At 46.1% G+C, this 16,355-nt stretch overlaps 2 protein-coding genes across 2 annotated transcripts in view; both read right to left on the minus strand.

Moving 5' to 3' along the window:
• Nucleotides 1–1,413: 1,413 nt before the first annotated feature.
• Nucleotides 1,414–4,153, minus strand: zfp36l2 (zinc finger protein 36, C3H type-like 2). The gene is made up of 2 exons (XM_080481360.1): nt 4,016–4,153; nt 1,414–3,868 (listed from the first exon to the last, which is right to left on the minus strand). The coding sequence occupies exons 1-2, from the start codon at nt 4,103–4,105 to the stop codon at nt 2,627–2,629; spliced, it is 1,332 nt and encodes a 443-aa protein (XP_080337486.1). The 5' UTR covers nt 4,106–4,153; the 3' UTR covers nt 1,414–2,626.
• Nucleotides 4,154–6,395: 2,242 nt separating this feature from the next.
• The window catches only part of thada (THADA armadillo repeat containing), a 99,859-nt gene continuing 89,899 nt past the window's right edge, over nt 6,396–16,355 (minus strand). Inside the window, exons 37-38 of the mRNA XM_080481937.1 lie at nt 8,662–8,843; nt 6,396–7,394 (exon numbers count right to left, since the gene is read on the minus strand). Coding sequence (XP_080338063.1) covers nt 7,092–7,394; nt 8,662–8,843 — 485 coding nt within the window. The 3' untranslated portion in view covers nt 6,396–7,091. The remainder of the gene's footprint in view (nt 7,395–8,661; nt 8,844–16,355) is intronic.

The raw sequence follows: 16,355 nt of genomic DNA on the forward strand, positions 1-16,355 counted from the left end.
TCCAGCCCGTTCCCGTCACTCCTGCGAACGGTTTCCCCATTTCAAAAAGAATTCCAGACTTCATTCCAGAGCGGAGGTACGGCCGGCGGCTTAATGACCAAAATCAAGACGTTATGTAACGTTACACGACGGCTCCGTGGGGCCTGTGGGCTTCTGTGTCGACTTCTACCCAACAGGCGAGCGGCTTCAACCGTCTCCTGCCAACAAAGCCTCGCCGGCCAAGTGGTGTCAAAGGGCAGTTAGGGCTCGGCTGTACCCCCCCTCCCCTCTCCCCCCTCCACCCTCCCTCTGCCCTCAGGCTTTATTCTTCCACCGCAGCAGAAAAACAAGCCTCACGTTCCTCATTATGTCACAGCTGTTCCAGGCGCTTCAAGAAGTCAAAAAGAATCCGCAATCTTTTGTTTTTTTTTCAAAATGACTTTTTCTTTTTTATTGGGAGAACTACAAAAAAAATGTACAGTACAAAGTTAACAGTCTCACACTCGATTTGTAGTGAACTGACTTCCCCCGGGAAAAAAAAAAAAAAAAAAAAAAAGAAAAAAAAAATTACAACTCTTGTTGTCTTTTTGTCCGTTTCTTTTCTTTTTTGTCTTTTTTCTTCTTTTAATCCTCTTGTTACATTCAAAAAGCTTTTACTTCTGATAAAAGTAGTCAAAAGTACATAGTGCGCTTCCCCCTGTACCTACTATGTACAAACCGAACATGTTCATCCACTTCCCTCCAGCAAAAAACTCAAGACTAGATTTCAATAACCAAAAACAAAAACAAAAATAAAGAGGAATGGGGATTTAGAGAAAGATTACGGTTGTTTTCTGTCGTCCGAGTGGTAAACAACCTTAAAATAAATCAAAAAATAAATCCAACACTACATTCAGTTCAACCTGTATAAAAAGATGCCATGTAGGAAAAATACTTTATTTGGTTAATTTTAAGGCATGTCAAGATGGTGAGCCCCATAGGCACTACACAATAATACTGGGGCACAAGGGATTGCTACATTCTTTAGCACGTGGCTGGAATCACAGTGTGACCTCGTGCAAACAGAGAAAAAAAACAAAAATAAAAGAGAGAGAGAGAGAGAGAGAAAAAAAAAATACTTTTTGGTTAATTTATCGACTTGGGTTCTTTGTCACTGATCTAGATCAACAAAAAGAAGTAAGGTTTGGACGGTCTGTACAACCACATTGTTTATACATTCTACAGAAACATCTAAAAAAAAAAAAAAAACGGGATCCTCCAAAAGGGGAAAAAAAAACAAAGAGCCTTCTACAGCACTGACACACAACCTCAAGAGCAAACAGCAATCACGCAAACTTTTTTTTTTTTTAATAAACGTAAACAAGGAAACAAAATTAATGAAATAAATATCACATACGTTTCTCTTAAATTAAGATTTTTTTTTTTTTTACTCATTTACAATAAAAATAACCAAGTGAAGTTACAAAAAAAAGGAGAAAAAAACAATATATATATTACTGTGAAAAGAACATACACTCCTCTTTATGCAGATTAATAATGGCGATCATAATTTAAACATAAAAGAATATAGATCTATTGCTTCATCATACTTGATAAATACAGTATGGACACAAATTACCAATGTAGCCTATACTTTTTTTTCACAAGATAATAAATAAGTTAAATAGTCCATAGCCAGTTACGCACCGCTATGTGAATCACTCGAAAGAAAAAAAAAAAAAAAAAAACCAACAAAAAAAAAAAGCTAAAAAAATATACTCAACCATCAGCAGTGATTTCCCCAAACAAACCCAACTCAAGAGTGCTTTTTTCTTTAACCAAGCAACAGACTAAACCGAGGCGACCACTGGGTGGCGCTAGGGGAGGAGAGGAGGAGGAGGAAGAGGAGGAGGAGAAGAAGAAGGAGGAGGAGGAGGGATGAGGGAGGAGAGGTCTGGAATGGAAGTTGAAGAAGGAAAAAAAAAACAAAAAAAAACACTTGGATTTTCTTAAAAAAAAAAAAAGAGAGAGAGAGAAAACATGTTACTTTAAGTCAAGGCATATTCTTGGCAGGATGGGAGGAAATCTGACACCGCTTACAGTCTCTTCTTCTTGTCAAGTCATGCTACACAAACATCTAATCCCAGGAAAGAAGTGTGGCAAGAAAAACAAAAAACAACAAAAAAAAGAGAGGGAGATGGGGGCTGCCATGAGCCCCTTGGGCAAGGCACTGATGGAATGCCTTCTGTTTGCTATCTAAGGTTTAATACAGCTATATTATACAAAAAGAGAGAAGAATACTACACTAATGCCAGGTCAAGGACACTTTGACTGATTGATCCCTGTTGGGGGGGGGGCGAGACTCCCCTCTCAGAGGGGGGGCTCGCCCCCTGGAGCTGGTAGGGATTCAAAGTCCTGCTCGAAGGCACTTCAGCAGGAGTGGATGCTGCTGATGAAGCAGGAGGAGGAAGGGGGGGGGGGCTTGAGGAAGAGATCCTCTGCTGGACAGTCTGCCTCGACCTCCCCAGCCCCCCCAACAACAACAACAACAACAATAACAACCACCACCTCCTGCTGCCTGACTCGTCCATAATCCGTATGAAAAGAAAAAAAAAAAAACTTTATAATAACAAAATCAAGAGAAAAAAAGAGAGAAAAATAATAATAATTAGTCATCTGAAATCGACAGCCTGCTGAAGATTGGCAAACGTCTTCCAGCGTCCAGACTCGGGGACTCGGAGCCGCTGAGGCTCCCGGAAGAGCTGAGGGACCCGCTCGCGTAGCTCTCCCGGTCAGAGAGCGAGTCCGGCGGGCTGGGGGGAGGCTCGAACACCGGCGACTCGCTGAGGCGCCGCAGCGCCTGCAGGTGGCTCATGTTGTAGGTCGGTGGGGAGGACGGACACACGCCGCCGCCCTGCATGTTCCCGTAGAAGGCACCGGCGGAGTGGTTGCTGCCGGCGTAGCCGCCGGGGGTGTGAACGGCCAGGGGCGCCAGCAGCGCTTTGAGGTCCTGCCCGGGGAAGGAGAAGGCACCGTGGATGCTCGGGGACAGCACGTCGTCGTAGAAGCTGGAGGCGGACGTGCACGAGGAGGCGGTGGTGGCGGGCGGAGGGGTCCGGGACGTGGGGCTGTCCAGCAGGGGGGACTCCAGGCCGTGGTGGGTGGAGAAGCCGGAGAAGCTGAGGCTGTGGTGGAGCTTTGGTCTGTCCCGCTGGGTGTAGCCGAGCTGCTGCTGGTGCTGCTGCGGCGGCAGGACGTCCCTCTGCCCGTAGCCGCACAGCTCGCGGGCCGACCGCGACTCCCCCGCCTGCACGTTGGCGTTGGCGGGCGGGGCGGGCCGGCGCTCGTCGGCGTTGTGGATAAAGTGACACCGCGGCCCGTACGGGCAGAAGCCGATGGTGTGGAAGGTGCGGCACGGCTCCGTCTTGTACTTGGGGTGGCGGGACAGACTCCGCAGCTCGTGGTAGCCGTGAGCGAACTGACACTTCTCGCCGTACTTGCACGAGCCGTTCTCCTCGAAGGGCCGGCACAGCTCCGTCTTGTAGCGGGTGGAGTTGATCTGCGAGCCGGGCTTCTGCTGCAGCACGCCCCGCTCGCCGCTCTCGCTGTACGCGCGGTCGCGGAACTTGTTCTCCTTGTTCATGAGGGCCGTGGCGGCGGCGGCCGCGGCGGCGCTGCTGCAGCCGCCTCCTCCTCCTCCTCCGCCCGGCGAGCTCTCCTTCAGGCCGCCGTACGAGCTCAGCGAGTACTTGTTGCCGTTGTTCATGGCCTCCAAGTTGCTGGCGGAGTTCCTGCGGAAGAATCCCGGCGCGAAGGAGCCGCCGGAGCCGTGGGTCGTGATCGGAGCTCCCACCGCCTTCTTATCCAGCATGCTGTTGATGTGGAGGGCGTTGATGTTCATGCTTTTATCCTGTCGGAGGAAAATGAAATAAAAAAACAACAGATTCAGACACGCAACTACTTGTGCAACTTGTTGCAGCGTCCGCAGAAGTTACTGCTGCTGCACAATAAAACCAAAAAACAACAACAAAAAGCTCCTCAATCTCTTGATATTCACCTTGTAAAGCATGTCCATGTCGTAGAGAGCGGACAACACGGTGGCTGACATCTCGTTTCCCCAAGTTTGCAGCCGCACTGCCTCTTTCATGGAGGAGCGAGTTGGATCCCTGCAGGCGACGCGTCTGTGCCACGACTGGTTTTGGTTGTGGAAAAAGTTTCCGGGAAAAAAAAAGTTGCTTTTAAAAAGAGTTTTAAGTCCGTGGAAAGAGGGTGAGATTTTTTTTTTATATATATATAAAAAAAAAAAAAAAAAAAGGAGGGGGTGATAGATTCGTGTTGTTTTGTGTGAGTGTGTATTTCCTTCCCCTCTTGAAGCGCTGAGCCTGAGAGCTTCACTGTGAGCTCCGGCGGCTCTCCGGCGGTTTAAGAGCCGCGCTGTGGCCGGGGAGGGGCGAGCTCAAGTCGGTGTAAAAAGTTTTGCGAGGAGCCGCCTCCTCTTCTCCCTCCTCTCGGTGAAAAAAAAAAAAACTTCCATTCACCGGTTGGCCGCCTATTCTTCAACACCACGCCTTGAAACCCAACCCCGGGCCTCCCCTTCTCCACCACCCCCTGCCAATTTTTTTTCTCTTTTTAATCACACAAACTAATTTAGTGGAAGTTGTTTTCCTTTTTTTTCTTTTCTTTTTTTTTTCTCCCCTTCTCAGAATATATTAGATATCTTCCTGCTTCAACGTTTCAATGCGCCGAGCAGCGGACTCGAACCAGCGTCCCGCCGCTGCCGCTCCGGGAGTTTGTAATGGAATAAAGTGCGCCTCTCCTCTCTGAGACCGCAAAGTATGAGCGGACTGGAGTCCAGGCAGTGCACACATACAATTTTTAGAAGCCGCTGGTTGCATAATCCACATGGAAAAAACAGGCACATGACCCACTTTTACAACAATATCCATTTAGAAATTGTTGATCACAAAGCGCACACTCCTCAAGCACAGTCATTATAACTACAAACTGTTTTTTTTTTTTCCTTCTTAAACTTGTTTTTTCCACCACCACCACCCCTCAACAATCTGAGGCTGTTTGACTGCAGGAATGTGGGTTTTATGTGGAAAAGCGGTGCAACACTGACCCCTTGAGAGTGAAACATGAACTGCATGCAAAAAAAATAATGATGCGCCCCCTGGCGGCGGGGGAAGGACTTCAGGAGGTGGACTCAGGACAACCAGATTCAAGTTTTGTCCCTTTCTTAGTATGTCAGAAAGTAAATCCAGCTCTATACACAGAAAAATAAACATTTAGAGGATGTTTTCTTTATTTGTGTCATTTTAAGGAAGCTCAAGGTGGTGACATCCTCTTCTCTCGCAGGGTTATTTGACCTTTCCTTCCCAGGATGGCATATACGCATCAAACTCCTCAGTGCAGGGAGAAAGAAGCCGCACTAAAAGCCTTCTCCATGCAAGTCCACTGAGTGTTTATTAGTTTGCTTGAATCTAAAGTTCTGAATGGAGAGGGGAAAGAGAAAAAGTAACGAGGGAAAATAGCAACAAGCGGGGAAAAACAAGTGACATAAGAGGCTGGAATCTACTACTACCAACCCTAAAATTAGTTTGAGGGCTGCCCCAGGACTATTTTGCAGAGTTGTGATAAATAGTTTGAATGTGAAGGACGGACGGGAGCGAGAGAGGCTCCTGAGAAATCCCTCGAACGCGTCCTTGTCCGCAGAAACCGCTCTTACCCATCGTCGCACGGCTGTTTTTATTGGGGAGAAGAAAGTGGGGGAAGAGGTAGTCGGGCTGTTCCAAAACATTACGTCAGGTTTACTGTAACAGGGAACATGGCAACCGAGAGAGAGAAAGAGAAAGAGGGGGAGAGAGAGAGAGAGAGAGAGAGAGAGAGAGAGAGAGAGAGAGAGACGGTCCAGCTGTACGAGTGAGCGGGCAGCATGAAAACAGAGAGCGAAAGAGAGAGAGGACAGTAGTCCATTGTGCCTTTCTGCTAATTACATAACCGGGAAAACTAACAGGACCATAAAAACTCCCTCCGATGGGAAGAATCCTGCAGCGATTTAAATATCACAGGAAAATAACACCTTCTGTAAACGGGAGAAAGCACAACTTTCACTGACGAGTCGCTCTCGTGGCCTTCACACTCGTCCCGGCTGCCGTCAAACCTCACGCCCGATTCGGTGCCGGAAACTCTCGAGGGGTTCAAGCTTCTTCCTCCTCCTCCTCTTGGCTAGATGTGGCCAAGTAGCAACGCTCCTCAATGCGAACACTGTTTTGGTCCCGTCGTGTGACCGACGCGAGAACAGAGTGACGAGTGTTGCGTTGCCGTGGCCTGAATTATTGTCGTAACTCCCCGTATCGAGATGATACCGATCGTGTCCACGGGGCCTTCTTGCTCGGGATTTTTTTCCTGCCTCTTTTTATAGAATCGACAACTTTAAAAGGAAACGAGCCATTTAATGTGATCTCTTTCATTTTGGGGTTAAAAAAAAACAAAACAGTAATTTAAAAAACATACAGTGGTCGCAAACATACAGAAAGTACAAAGATACCCACGAGTGGTGCGTGTGAGGGTGTATGTCGCCCCCCGGTGGCTGCAAGTTCAGTTATTCAGTTTTCTTTGAATTTAAAAAATGTAGAACTCGTTTTTCAAGTTTTTATGAAAAGAAAGACAGGAGTTTAACGTGTGTATAGCAACCAATAATATAACAACAACATAATTTATCAAATTTTTAGCCATTCAAGCAAATAATCTAATAACTGTCAAAAAGTTTAAAAATATATTTGATCCATTATCGTAATGTGATCTACAAGTTGGTACATTAAGAATAACATTAAAAAAATCATTTGAAATAACGAAATAACTGCACCTAATGTTGTAAAAATACATGAATATATTTGCATTTCTCGGATATAAATGCTTCTTTTGCAGGTTTCATGCAGTTTCCTTATCAAAATATTGATCATATTCATTGATTCAGAATACATACCATTCAGCACCATCATAAGATCTTTTACAATCGTGTGAGATTATTGGCAGTCACACACTTTTCTTCACTTTGCCGTCACCACAAAGCCCGTCTGTGTTCTCTGAATCATCTGCAGTTTAAAAAAGTAGAGCCCTGCGACGCTCCTCTACAGCAGCCTCTCCATCAGGTCCAGCGCCAGCTCGGCCCGGCGCCGCCGCAGCGTGAGGCGAGCGTGGTCCACGCCGCAGGAGAACTGCGGCAGAGCCGGCAGAGCGTCGAGGGCCTGCTGGGAGCCCAGGGCTCGGGTACGGGCCCGGTCCCGGATCCGCCGGACCTCCTCCGGGTCGGCGGCTCCCGGGTCGGCCGTCTGGACGAGGGGGGTCAGGTGGGCGTGCAGCAGCTTCACCCACTGCGCCGGCTCCGCCCACAGGTTGAGATCGCCCTTCTCAAAGAGGAAGTCCTCGTCATCCTGGAGACAAAATAAAAGAGTTTGAATCCAAAACTCTTCTGAAGCGAAAATGAAAAAAAAGATGCGTGTTCCCTTGAAACTCGACGTTCTTCTGAACAGGTCAGACGGACTCAACCTTTTTTAAATTATTTAAAAGCTACAAAGCACCAAATTTCAAATCATGTTTGCACTGTAAAACATTTCAAACAGTTAAATCATCGATGAAAAATATTGCAGGAAGGCAAAAAGTTAGGGTTAGAGAGGACATGACGTAGTGCCAAATGTATTCTGGGTAGTAAACAAACAAAGCTAATCACGCAAATCAGAGGAATTAGACGCAGAAAAAAAAAGTTGGAAAATATCTTGTGGGCAGACGTGGAGTAGTGAGGAAGAAGTAGTGAGGAAGCCTCTCACTGACATGAAGATTAAATATCGCTGTTGTTTGGGGCTACCTATTAGCCACGAGCTAACTAGCCTAGCCACCACGGTGGCGGGCTACAGTGGCAGGGCTTCCGCTCTCGGTCTGGACCAATCAATGAACCGTGTTTCTTCTTCACTTCCTCTCTGGTCAGTGTTTGTTTCGGGTGACAGCGGCCCCAAACTACCAGCTGTTGTAATCGCGTGACATTATAAAGGTGGTTTGATCCGGTTCTGTTCTACACCAATGTGAAAGGTCCTTTACTTCAGCAGGTAAACATGCAGCGCAGCTAGACTCGGTGTGGGTGGAGAGCAGGACCTGCCTCTCTTAACGCTCTGCTATTGTGTCTGTGTGTGTCACAGTGATAACCACACTTGAAAAAAAATACAACCTGAAACACGAATGTTTCCTTTGGTTTGAACCTACGACTGTGCAGCTAACGGGGCGGGGTTACCAAGCTTCGTCTGTTCAGAAGATATCAAAAGAAAACCATAACAAGACACTTTTTGATTCTAATGCTCGTGTTTTGACGGCTCCTGCTTCGTGTGTGTGTGTGTGTGTGTGTGTGTGTGTGTGTGTGTGTGTGTGTGTGTGTGTGTGTGTGTGTGTGTGTGTGTGACGTTAGACGATCAGCTGTGTTTTTCTACTTTACAAACGAATGAATTCTGCAGCCGCAGAAAATCCTTGAACACGCTGACTCGAACACCGTGAGGACGTGTGGTGTGTTTCTGTTTCTGCTCAGGACGTTCTGAACCGTCAATATGTATCTGCACCCGAGGTCGCCATGACAAACTGAAAAGGTCACGTGAGAGGTCAAACGAGAAAGAGAGAGAGAGAGAGGGAGAGAGGGAGGGAGATAGAGAGATTCACCAGGGTTGAAGCTGCGTCTGCAGCCACGTCCTGGTCCTCGCCGTCCTCCTCTCCCAGCAGCCACTCCGTCAGGGCCAGGACCCCCGCCGCAGGACGCCCCCACAGCCCCAGCAGCCGGCACAGCAGCTCCACGCCCGAGAGCAAGGCGGCCGGAGGACACACCGAGGACGCCGCCGCCACACCTGAGGAGGAAACACGGGGAGTGAGACTCTGGGATCTGAGAGCAGACGAGCGGGATCCCGTATGAAAATCAGAGGAATGGATCCACAAACATGTGACAACCAATGAGGTGAATGATCAACAGACTGGGTATAACAAGAGTTCAAAAGCTCAACACATTTCCTCATATAAAACCGAGTAGATCATTTATGATGCAAAGACTCAAATACTGATGTGCAGAAACTGAACCGAAAGTGTTTTTTATGAAGGACTGAGGTGAGGTAGAGAAGTGGCCTGTGTGGTTCTGTGATTCTAAACGATTCACTTTCCATCAGCCCACAATTCAACTGTGACGGTGAAAAGTGGCAAAATAAAAAAAATATCTGCAAAAGCTCCATTAAAGGATCAACTGATGCTAAACACAGTAATCCAGTGAAATCCACTTCTGTTTCAGGGAAGTACTTTCTTACTTTAGTGAGAAAATAAAACAAACTGCATGTTTTATCACATTAAATGTTTTACTCTGCCTGATGTCCAGGCAACTGGAATAAAACCTTTACCAAAATAAACCACGAGAATAACGTATTCCAGTCTCTGTTTTGTTAAATGAGAAGATGAGATGCCGACTCAAAACTAGTAAACTTTTCCAAACACTATTGTCTTTCGTAGTTTGATCAAAGGCACGAGTTATGTTCTTATTTAATTTTATATATTCGCACAAAACCTTAAAAAGTCACACATTCAAAGGACGAAGAAATGTGATTTAAACATGGTGCTATTTAGAACAGTGTCTCTTGGTAGAAAATACAGTGAAATCTCGACATTGTGAGTCATTTTACAGACTCCAGGGTGGACGATTTCACCTTTTAAATGTTATGAACCAGGTAAAGTGGAAAGAAAGTCTTATAGGAACTAAATTTATATTTTATCTGTAGGGGAACACAAACTGTTAAAACAGTTCCTCTTATCAGCGGCTAGTTTCGGTCGTCTCATGAAAATGGGGTTGATGTTTTGTCTGTTTAACTTCACAGAATTGTCTGATCTGAGATTTCCACCTCAACATGCGAGTCAATAATCTTGAGTTCTAGTCTGGTGGTTCTACAGTCAGTTCCAGCTTAGAATGGTTTTCAGAATGCAACACCCTTCATGTAAACGATGAGTTGAAATCCACGAGAGGAGACGTAACGAAGGGATGAGGGATTAAAACGTGTTAAAAAATAAAAAATAAAAAAGATTCCTGCGTAGAAAGGTGGATCTCTTTCTTCCGTTTCTACGAGGGACGAAGCACCAGCGCTGGGAGTGCCACGAGGAAAAACCATTACTGGTGACGGTGAGTCCCTCAATAGAAAATAATTACATCAAACGCCAGACTAGACTCAAGCTGGAACAAATAATTCAAAATAAATCAGTTTCCACAGCCCAACAGAAGCCCGTGTATAACATTTTTGTACGTGTTTGAAGGAAAACAGCGTCTCTGCGAGTCCAAACTCAGGGGAAACTAAACCCGACGAAAGTTGTAGGATTATCAGATCAGATGTGAAATAAAATACTGAAGCAGGGGAAAGAGTCTCATGGGCTCGTGTGTGTGTGTGTGTGTGTGTGTGTGTGTGTGTGTGTGTGTGTGTGTGTGTGTGTGTGTGTGTGTGTGTGTGTGTGTGTGTGTGTGTGTGTGTGTGTGTGTGTGTGTGTGTGAGTGAGTGAGTGAGAGACTTGGACATGATTCTGGGAAATAAAGCTCATGCCACCAACCACCATGAGGGTGTGTACCAGTGGGTTTGAAAGTATTCTGCACTGATGTGCACTCAGACTGACTCACTGTCAGCCCTCTGTTTAATGGGGGGGGGGGGGGGGGGGGGGCAATTAATTAGTTTTTTTTTTTGCATATTTGCCAAAAACTATAGCTAAAGTCGTCTATTCGGTGCATCGTTACGTGTCCCTAAAGCAAACCGGATCCTACCCTGATCCCAAGCTGTCGTGTTTCCGTGAACATTCAGTCACTCGACGCACGAAAGAGTAAATGTCTCTTTCTCTGCACATAAATAACAGATTGTCTGGCATCCTGGCTGAAAATTACAGTCAAAAGCTCCTCAGTTCAACACTGCAGACCCCCGATTATTTTCTGCACTATTAGTCAAAGAGGACAAAGTGGCCCTTTTTTTTTTTTTTTTTTTTTTTTTTGAAAGAGGGACTTGTCTTGATGTGGCTGCGATTGGAAAACCAGAGTCTTGGTCCTCAGGGCCGGTGCGTCCATGTGGTGTGTGTCCCTGCAACCTCGCTCATCCTTTTTCATTATAACGGGATGTGACATTGGTCCCAGTGTGGTCACACTGATCTACATGTGGCACCAACTTGAAAACCAGAAAGTGATGTATACGAAGATTTATTATGTTTTGGAGTATTCGGAAAATACTGTTATTGTCAGTACAAGAAAGTGCTTTCATTGTTGTCTTCATCTCAAATGTTTTATGCCAATAAAATGGGAGACTGTGGGAGTCACGGATGGAAGGATGGATGGATGGATGAAAACTAGACTGTGGTGTTTATATATTTAAAAGAAAAATCGACTGAATTGATTTTAGTCATTAATTTGGTAAGTAACTTATCAAAACATACAGGAAGTAAACATTTTTAACCAACAACATCAGCACATAAACCTGTTGACGTGTTTAAAACCAACCCTGAAAATAAATATTTTAAAGAGTCTAAAAACAAGTACCGGTATTTCTGGAGTATTGAACGCACCCGAATATAAGCCGCAAGCAGCAAATTTAAAATGAAAAAAAAAAATGAATGGTCAGCGTTACATGATGCACCTGAACGCATCACCCGGCATGAAGCTCATTAATCCTTAAAAATTCATAAATTAGCTGAGTCATAGTTTAAACCGCAGGGTTGAAAAGTAGCGGCTTTCAGTCAGAAATTTCCACCCGCTACGTCTAACTTGCTGTATTCTAGTTTGAAATGAGACGAGTGTCGCGCGACGCGCCGCGTTCTGGACTTTCCCTGGAGTGTGTGCGTGGGACGCAGGCCTTCCCCCAGCTCGTCGTCTCGCAGCGTTATAAAGGAAGTGTGAGTGCAAGGAAACACACTTCAAACACAACGCATGCTTCGCTTAACGACTCCAGTTGTCCTCGCAGCAGCAACTACCTGACGGCGTGTGTGTGCGTGTGTGTGTGTGTGTGTGTGTGTGTGTGTGTGTGTGTGTGTGTGTGTGTGTGTGTGTGTGTGTGTGTGTGTGTGCGCGCGCGCCGTTCTCCCACCTTGACCGTCCTCACTGTAGCTGACACCCTGATAACACCAGAGACTTCAAAAGGCTTTGGGAGCCACCAGCCAAAACACTACCACTATGGGAAGAGGGGATGGAGGGAGGGATGGAGGGAGGTGGAGGTAGAGAGAGACCCTCATCAGCACGCATGCAAACACACACGTAGGGGGTTGGGAACGGGGGATTGTTTTTCATCTTCAGAGAGGAGGCGTAAAATTGCAGCAGAGCCTGGAGTCTGAGCGGAGAGGGAAACACCGGAGCCTGATGATTGTTCTGTATTAGAGGAGATTTGAGCGTTTAAGAGCTTGAGTGACAAATTCCTTTCTTTAACCGAGAAGCCGCCTCTCTCTCTCTCTCTCTCTCTCTCTCTCTCTCTCCGGGTCGGCCCCCCGCCTCTGAAGTCCAGGCCTTTACAGTGAGCCCCCCACCCCCAACAACATTAAGAGACATAATAGGAAATTTTATCTGCGTTCAGTTTATCTACTTTTCTACGGACAGTTTCACACGTTGCTTAACCTGATTTGCCCAGCAGAGCTTTTGGCGCAAAATGGCCTTTTTCTCAAGGGGATTGTCTTTCAGGAGTGTGATTTTTTTTTGTGTGTGTGTGTGTCGTCTAATCAGGCTGTATGTTGTCCCGAAAGTCTGAAGTGACTCTCCATTATGGGCTTGGTGTTTTCAGCAGGAGGCGGCGAGGCGCCTGTAGTTGGCATCCGCTGGCACACACTGGACCCGCTGGCACTCAGACGGTACATTTGAGCTGGGCAGGGCAGCGGAGTGACGGGGAAAACTTAACCTTGTGCCACTTGTGGAAACAAGCGGGAGAGACGCACCAGTCGGGAGATTTTACTTCGTCTCCGTTCTTTTGACGTCTTTGGTCATTCAGTGAGAAACTGCAGAAACCACATTCTGCAAGAACTTCACAGAGGCTGAATTTGTAAAAGTGACATTTAAAATTCTATCCTTCTTTGGGTTTTTTTTATTGTTTTACTCAGAATAACCAAGAGATCAACAAATGAGATGAATACTATTGTTGGTATAGCGAGAAGCTCCCAATCCAAACTACATCGTGATGATGACTGATGGTTTTCATCTTGAACACTGGCAGTTTATCGACGAGTATAAGAGGGACCGGATGAAATGAAAATATTTTCACAGAAACTTAGACACTTTCTTAGGCACTCTATCGATTTAATCTCATCAAGAAAAACAGATCATCTGCATGACTTCATTGGGTCGACCTGAAACAAGATGGACTTTAGGTTGTTGGGTCAAATTGTTCCAGGTGTTAAAAAATAAAAATCAGGGAACCTGTGAAAGTACCAATCTATTTCCCTGATTTGAGCTCAGCTGATCTCATTTATGGGTTGGCTGACGGGAGAGTGAAATCCCAAATGCTTCCACTCTCCAGTGTCCTTGTGGGAGTTCAGTCCTCTGGGATTGTGGTTGGATGCCCCTATGGGCTCCACCTGGGGGCCGGGAGAGCCACGAGGGTCTCTGCTACACCTGCCCCGAGCCAGAGCCTCTTTACTCCACCGCAGCACGGACAATGGCCATTTGTCCAGAGACGACCATCAGACGGGGGCCTGATTGGCCTCAGAATACTGAAAGCAAGACTTTTTGTTTGTCTTTATCCAACGACGGCAAAACACCCTCGCCGTTTCCTCGAGCCTCGGTTGAAAGGATCTCCACTTCCTCTTCTCCCCCCCCCACCACCATCACCACCCGCAGACGCGGCAGTGGAGCCGAGACTTCAGGAAGCATAGGTGCGAGATCGGGAGAGAGGTGCGAAATCAAAACACTTTTACAGCCGCCACCCCCCTCAGACTTCCTCTGCTGACTGATGAGAAGCAGGGAGGCAGAGCGAACGGTGACGACGACAACAACAACAGGAAACGCGACTTCAAAAGTACCAGTAAAGCATTTGCATAAAAATGGCGGCCTGGCAGCGTGCTGGCAGCCCGAGCTCGGGCTGAGTGCAGCATTTGTCTTGAAGCGTGGCACAACGGTCAGAGCAGTCAGAGATCAAACACACGGGCGGTGTTTATACTCGGCAGGGGGTCTGACAGAGGCCTCCTGCCTGCCGGTCAATGAAACCATCACAGCTGATCAGGCCCTGCAGGCGCACAGCTGACGGAGAACTTCTGAGTTTAGTCAAAGAGGCTCCAAAGTAGTTAGTGGGATCTTTGGTCAGAAAAGCCACAAGCACATCTCACAATGGGTGGAACAATAGATATCAAGTACTCTGTGGCTGTCTTTATCATACATTTGTTTTCCTTTAGACTCCTGGGTGGGTGGGAGGAGTTTTAAATCCTTCCCTCAGGCAAGCATAAACCATGCAAGTAGAAAGAAGAGCACTTACTGCATTTCAAAGAACTCTTAGCAGACGCCAGAGTTCAGTTCCGACTTCAGGAACACGTTGCAAATCACTTGAGTTTGCGTTAAATTGTCTTTAATTGATATCTTCACGAGTTTAGTGTGAAAATAAGCCAGAAAGATCAAGTGAGTTTGTTGTGAGCAACAAGTTTCCTTTGACGCAGGTCAACATTTGTGAATTCTTGTCCTTAGTATCGTTTAAAAAAAAAAAAAAAGCTCAATCTTAAGAGTAATTTCATGCAAGAAGTTTTCTTTAGAACTTTTGACAAAATGACGCAACTCATATCGAGAGACCACAGACCTTCTGCACACAAAAAGAAGCTGTGCTGCTGTGATGGATGACAGTGGTGTTTGGCTTTCTTAGAAAGTTGGAGGAACCTTGAAAATGTCAAGTCTTTGTCCCAGAAAAGCTCCAAACATAAATCACTTTTACCGAAACCCGTTGTGTCAGGTGCAGATTTAATTCAAATGTATTAACGTGTCACAACAACACTGCAGCTGTATGTGCTCAGCTTCAAAACTTCGGAAATTCTTCCTTTTCGTAGGAGGAAGGAGGAAGGAGGAAGGAGACAGGATCGTCAACACTGAATGATTATTTATTTGGAAAAATGTATTGAATCTGAAAATGTAATACAGAAACTGTCACTAGTTCACACTCAGTATTGGTGTGTAAAGCCATGCTGTCAGGGTGAGTTTGTAAAAACTCCCAGAATGCAACAGACTTTAGGACATTTCACTGTATTTTGCACCAGAAGGTTGAATTAAAATTGACCTGATTTTGACATTGGAGTCATCTTTCCTTGTAATTGTTTGGTGTTAGGAAAAATAGAAACATTTTCATCACATACGGCAACAAAGAATAACTTTAATGGTTATATTTAAAGGTTATTACGATATTATTTTACCAGTCCAACCTAGTCGAGATAAAGTTGAAGTCAGTGTTTTCTTGTAAATGTTATTTTGACGTCGTCAGAGCAGCGGAGCACTGATATCTGTGGTCCCTGGAAGGAGCCCATACCTCAACATTTTTTTGGCTTAAATTGAATATTTAAATCAATAAATTAACGAGTTTCTCATGACCTCATGGTCAGTACAAGCGAGTGCACTGTGCAGCCTTTCGTTAATTTCTATCCACTCCCGTACTCTCTGTACCCGGGGTTTGACTAACGGGTGAACCACTGCTGGTGTCGTTCCCACTGAACGGCGAAGCGTCGGCTTATTTACTCCAGCGTTTTGTTCTTCTTTTCTCACGTGAGCGGCACAAAGCCAGGTTTAATGGCTGAGTGAGTGTCGTGCTAAAATAGGCCGGGAGGTTCCGTTTAATGAGTGTCCATCGGCAGTGGCAGGTGGTCGTCGTCCAATCATCTGCCTCCTCTGTAAATGAATGAACCGTGGGGGGGGGGGGGGGAAGACACATGAATGGCTTTATTCTGTAAGTTTCACTGTACGCAAAGTAGGTTACTGGTGAGTGGCTGTTTGATCACGGTTCACTGGGAACAGCCTGGGAAGTACAGGCGCGTCAGCAGAGTGTGTGTGTGTGTGTGTGTGTGTGTGTGTGTGTGTGTGTGTGTGTGTGTGTGTGTGTGTGTGTGTGTGTGTGTGTGTGTGTGTGTGTGTGTGTGTGTGTGTGTGTGTGTGTGTGTGTGTGTGTGTGTGTGTGTGTGTGTGTGTGTGTGTGTGTGTGTGTGTGAGAAGACACGGGAAGCGTTAGGCTGGTTGGGAAGTTTCGAATGCAAATGTTTTGTAGAGCAAAGTTGTGGAAACGGGCCCAAAACGGAGACACCATCACAGATGGTACAAAACTGTTGTACGAAGTAGCGTCTGGTAAGTCAGACGGACGTTCTCGTCCTCACAATTTAAAGAAGCTACATGAAACGTGAGCTTCCCTTCACGTTCC

The sequence above is a fragment of the Lipophrys pholis genome, assembly GCF_963383615.2.
Source record: "Lipophrys pholis genome assembly, chromosome: 15".
NCBI lineage: Eukaryota > Metazoa > Chordata > Actinopteri > Blenniiformes > Blenniidae > Lipophrys > Lipophrys pholis.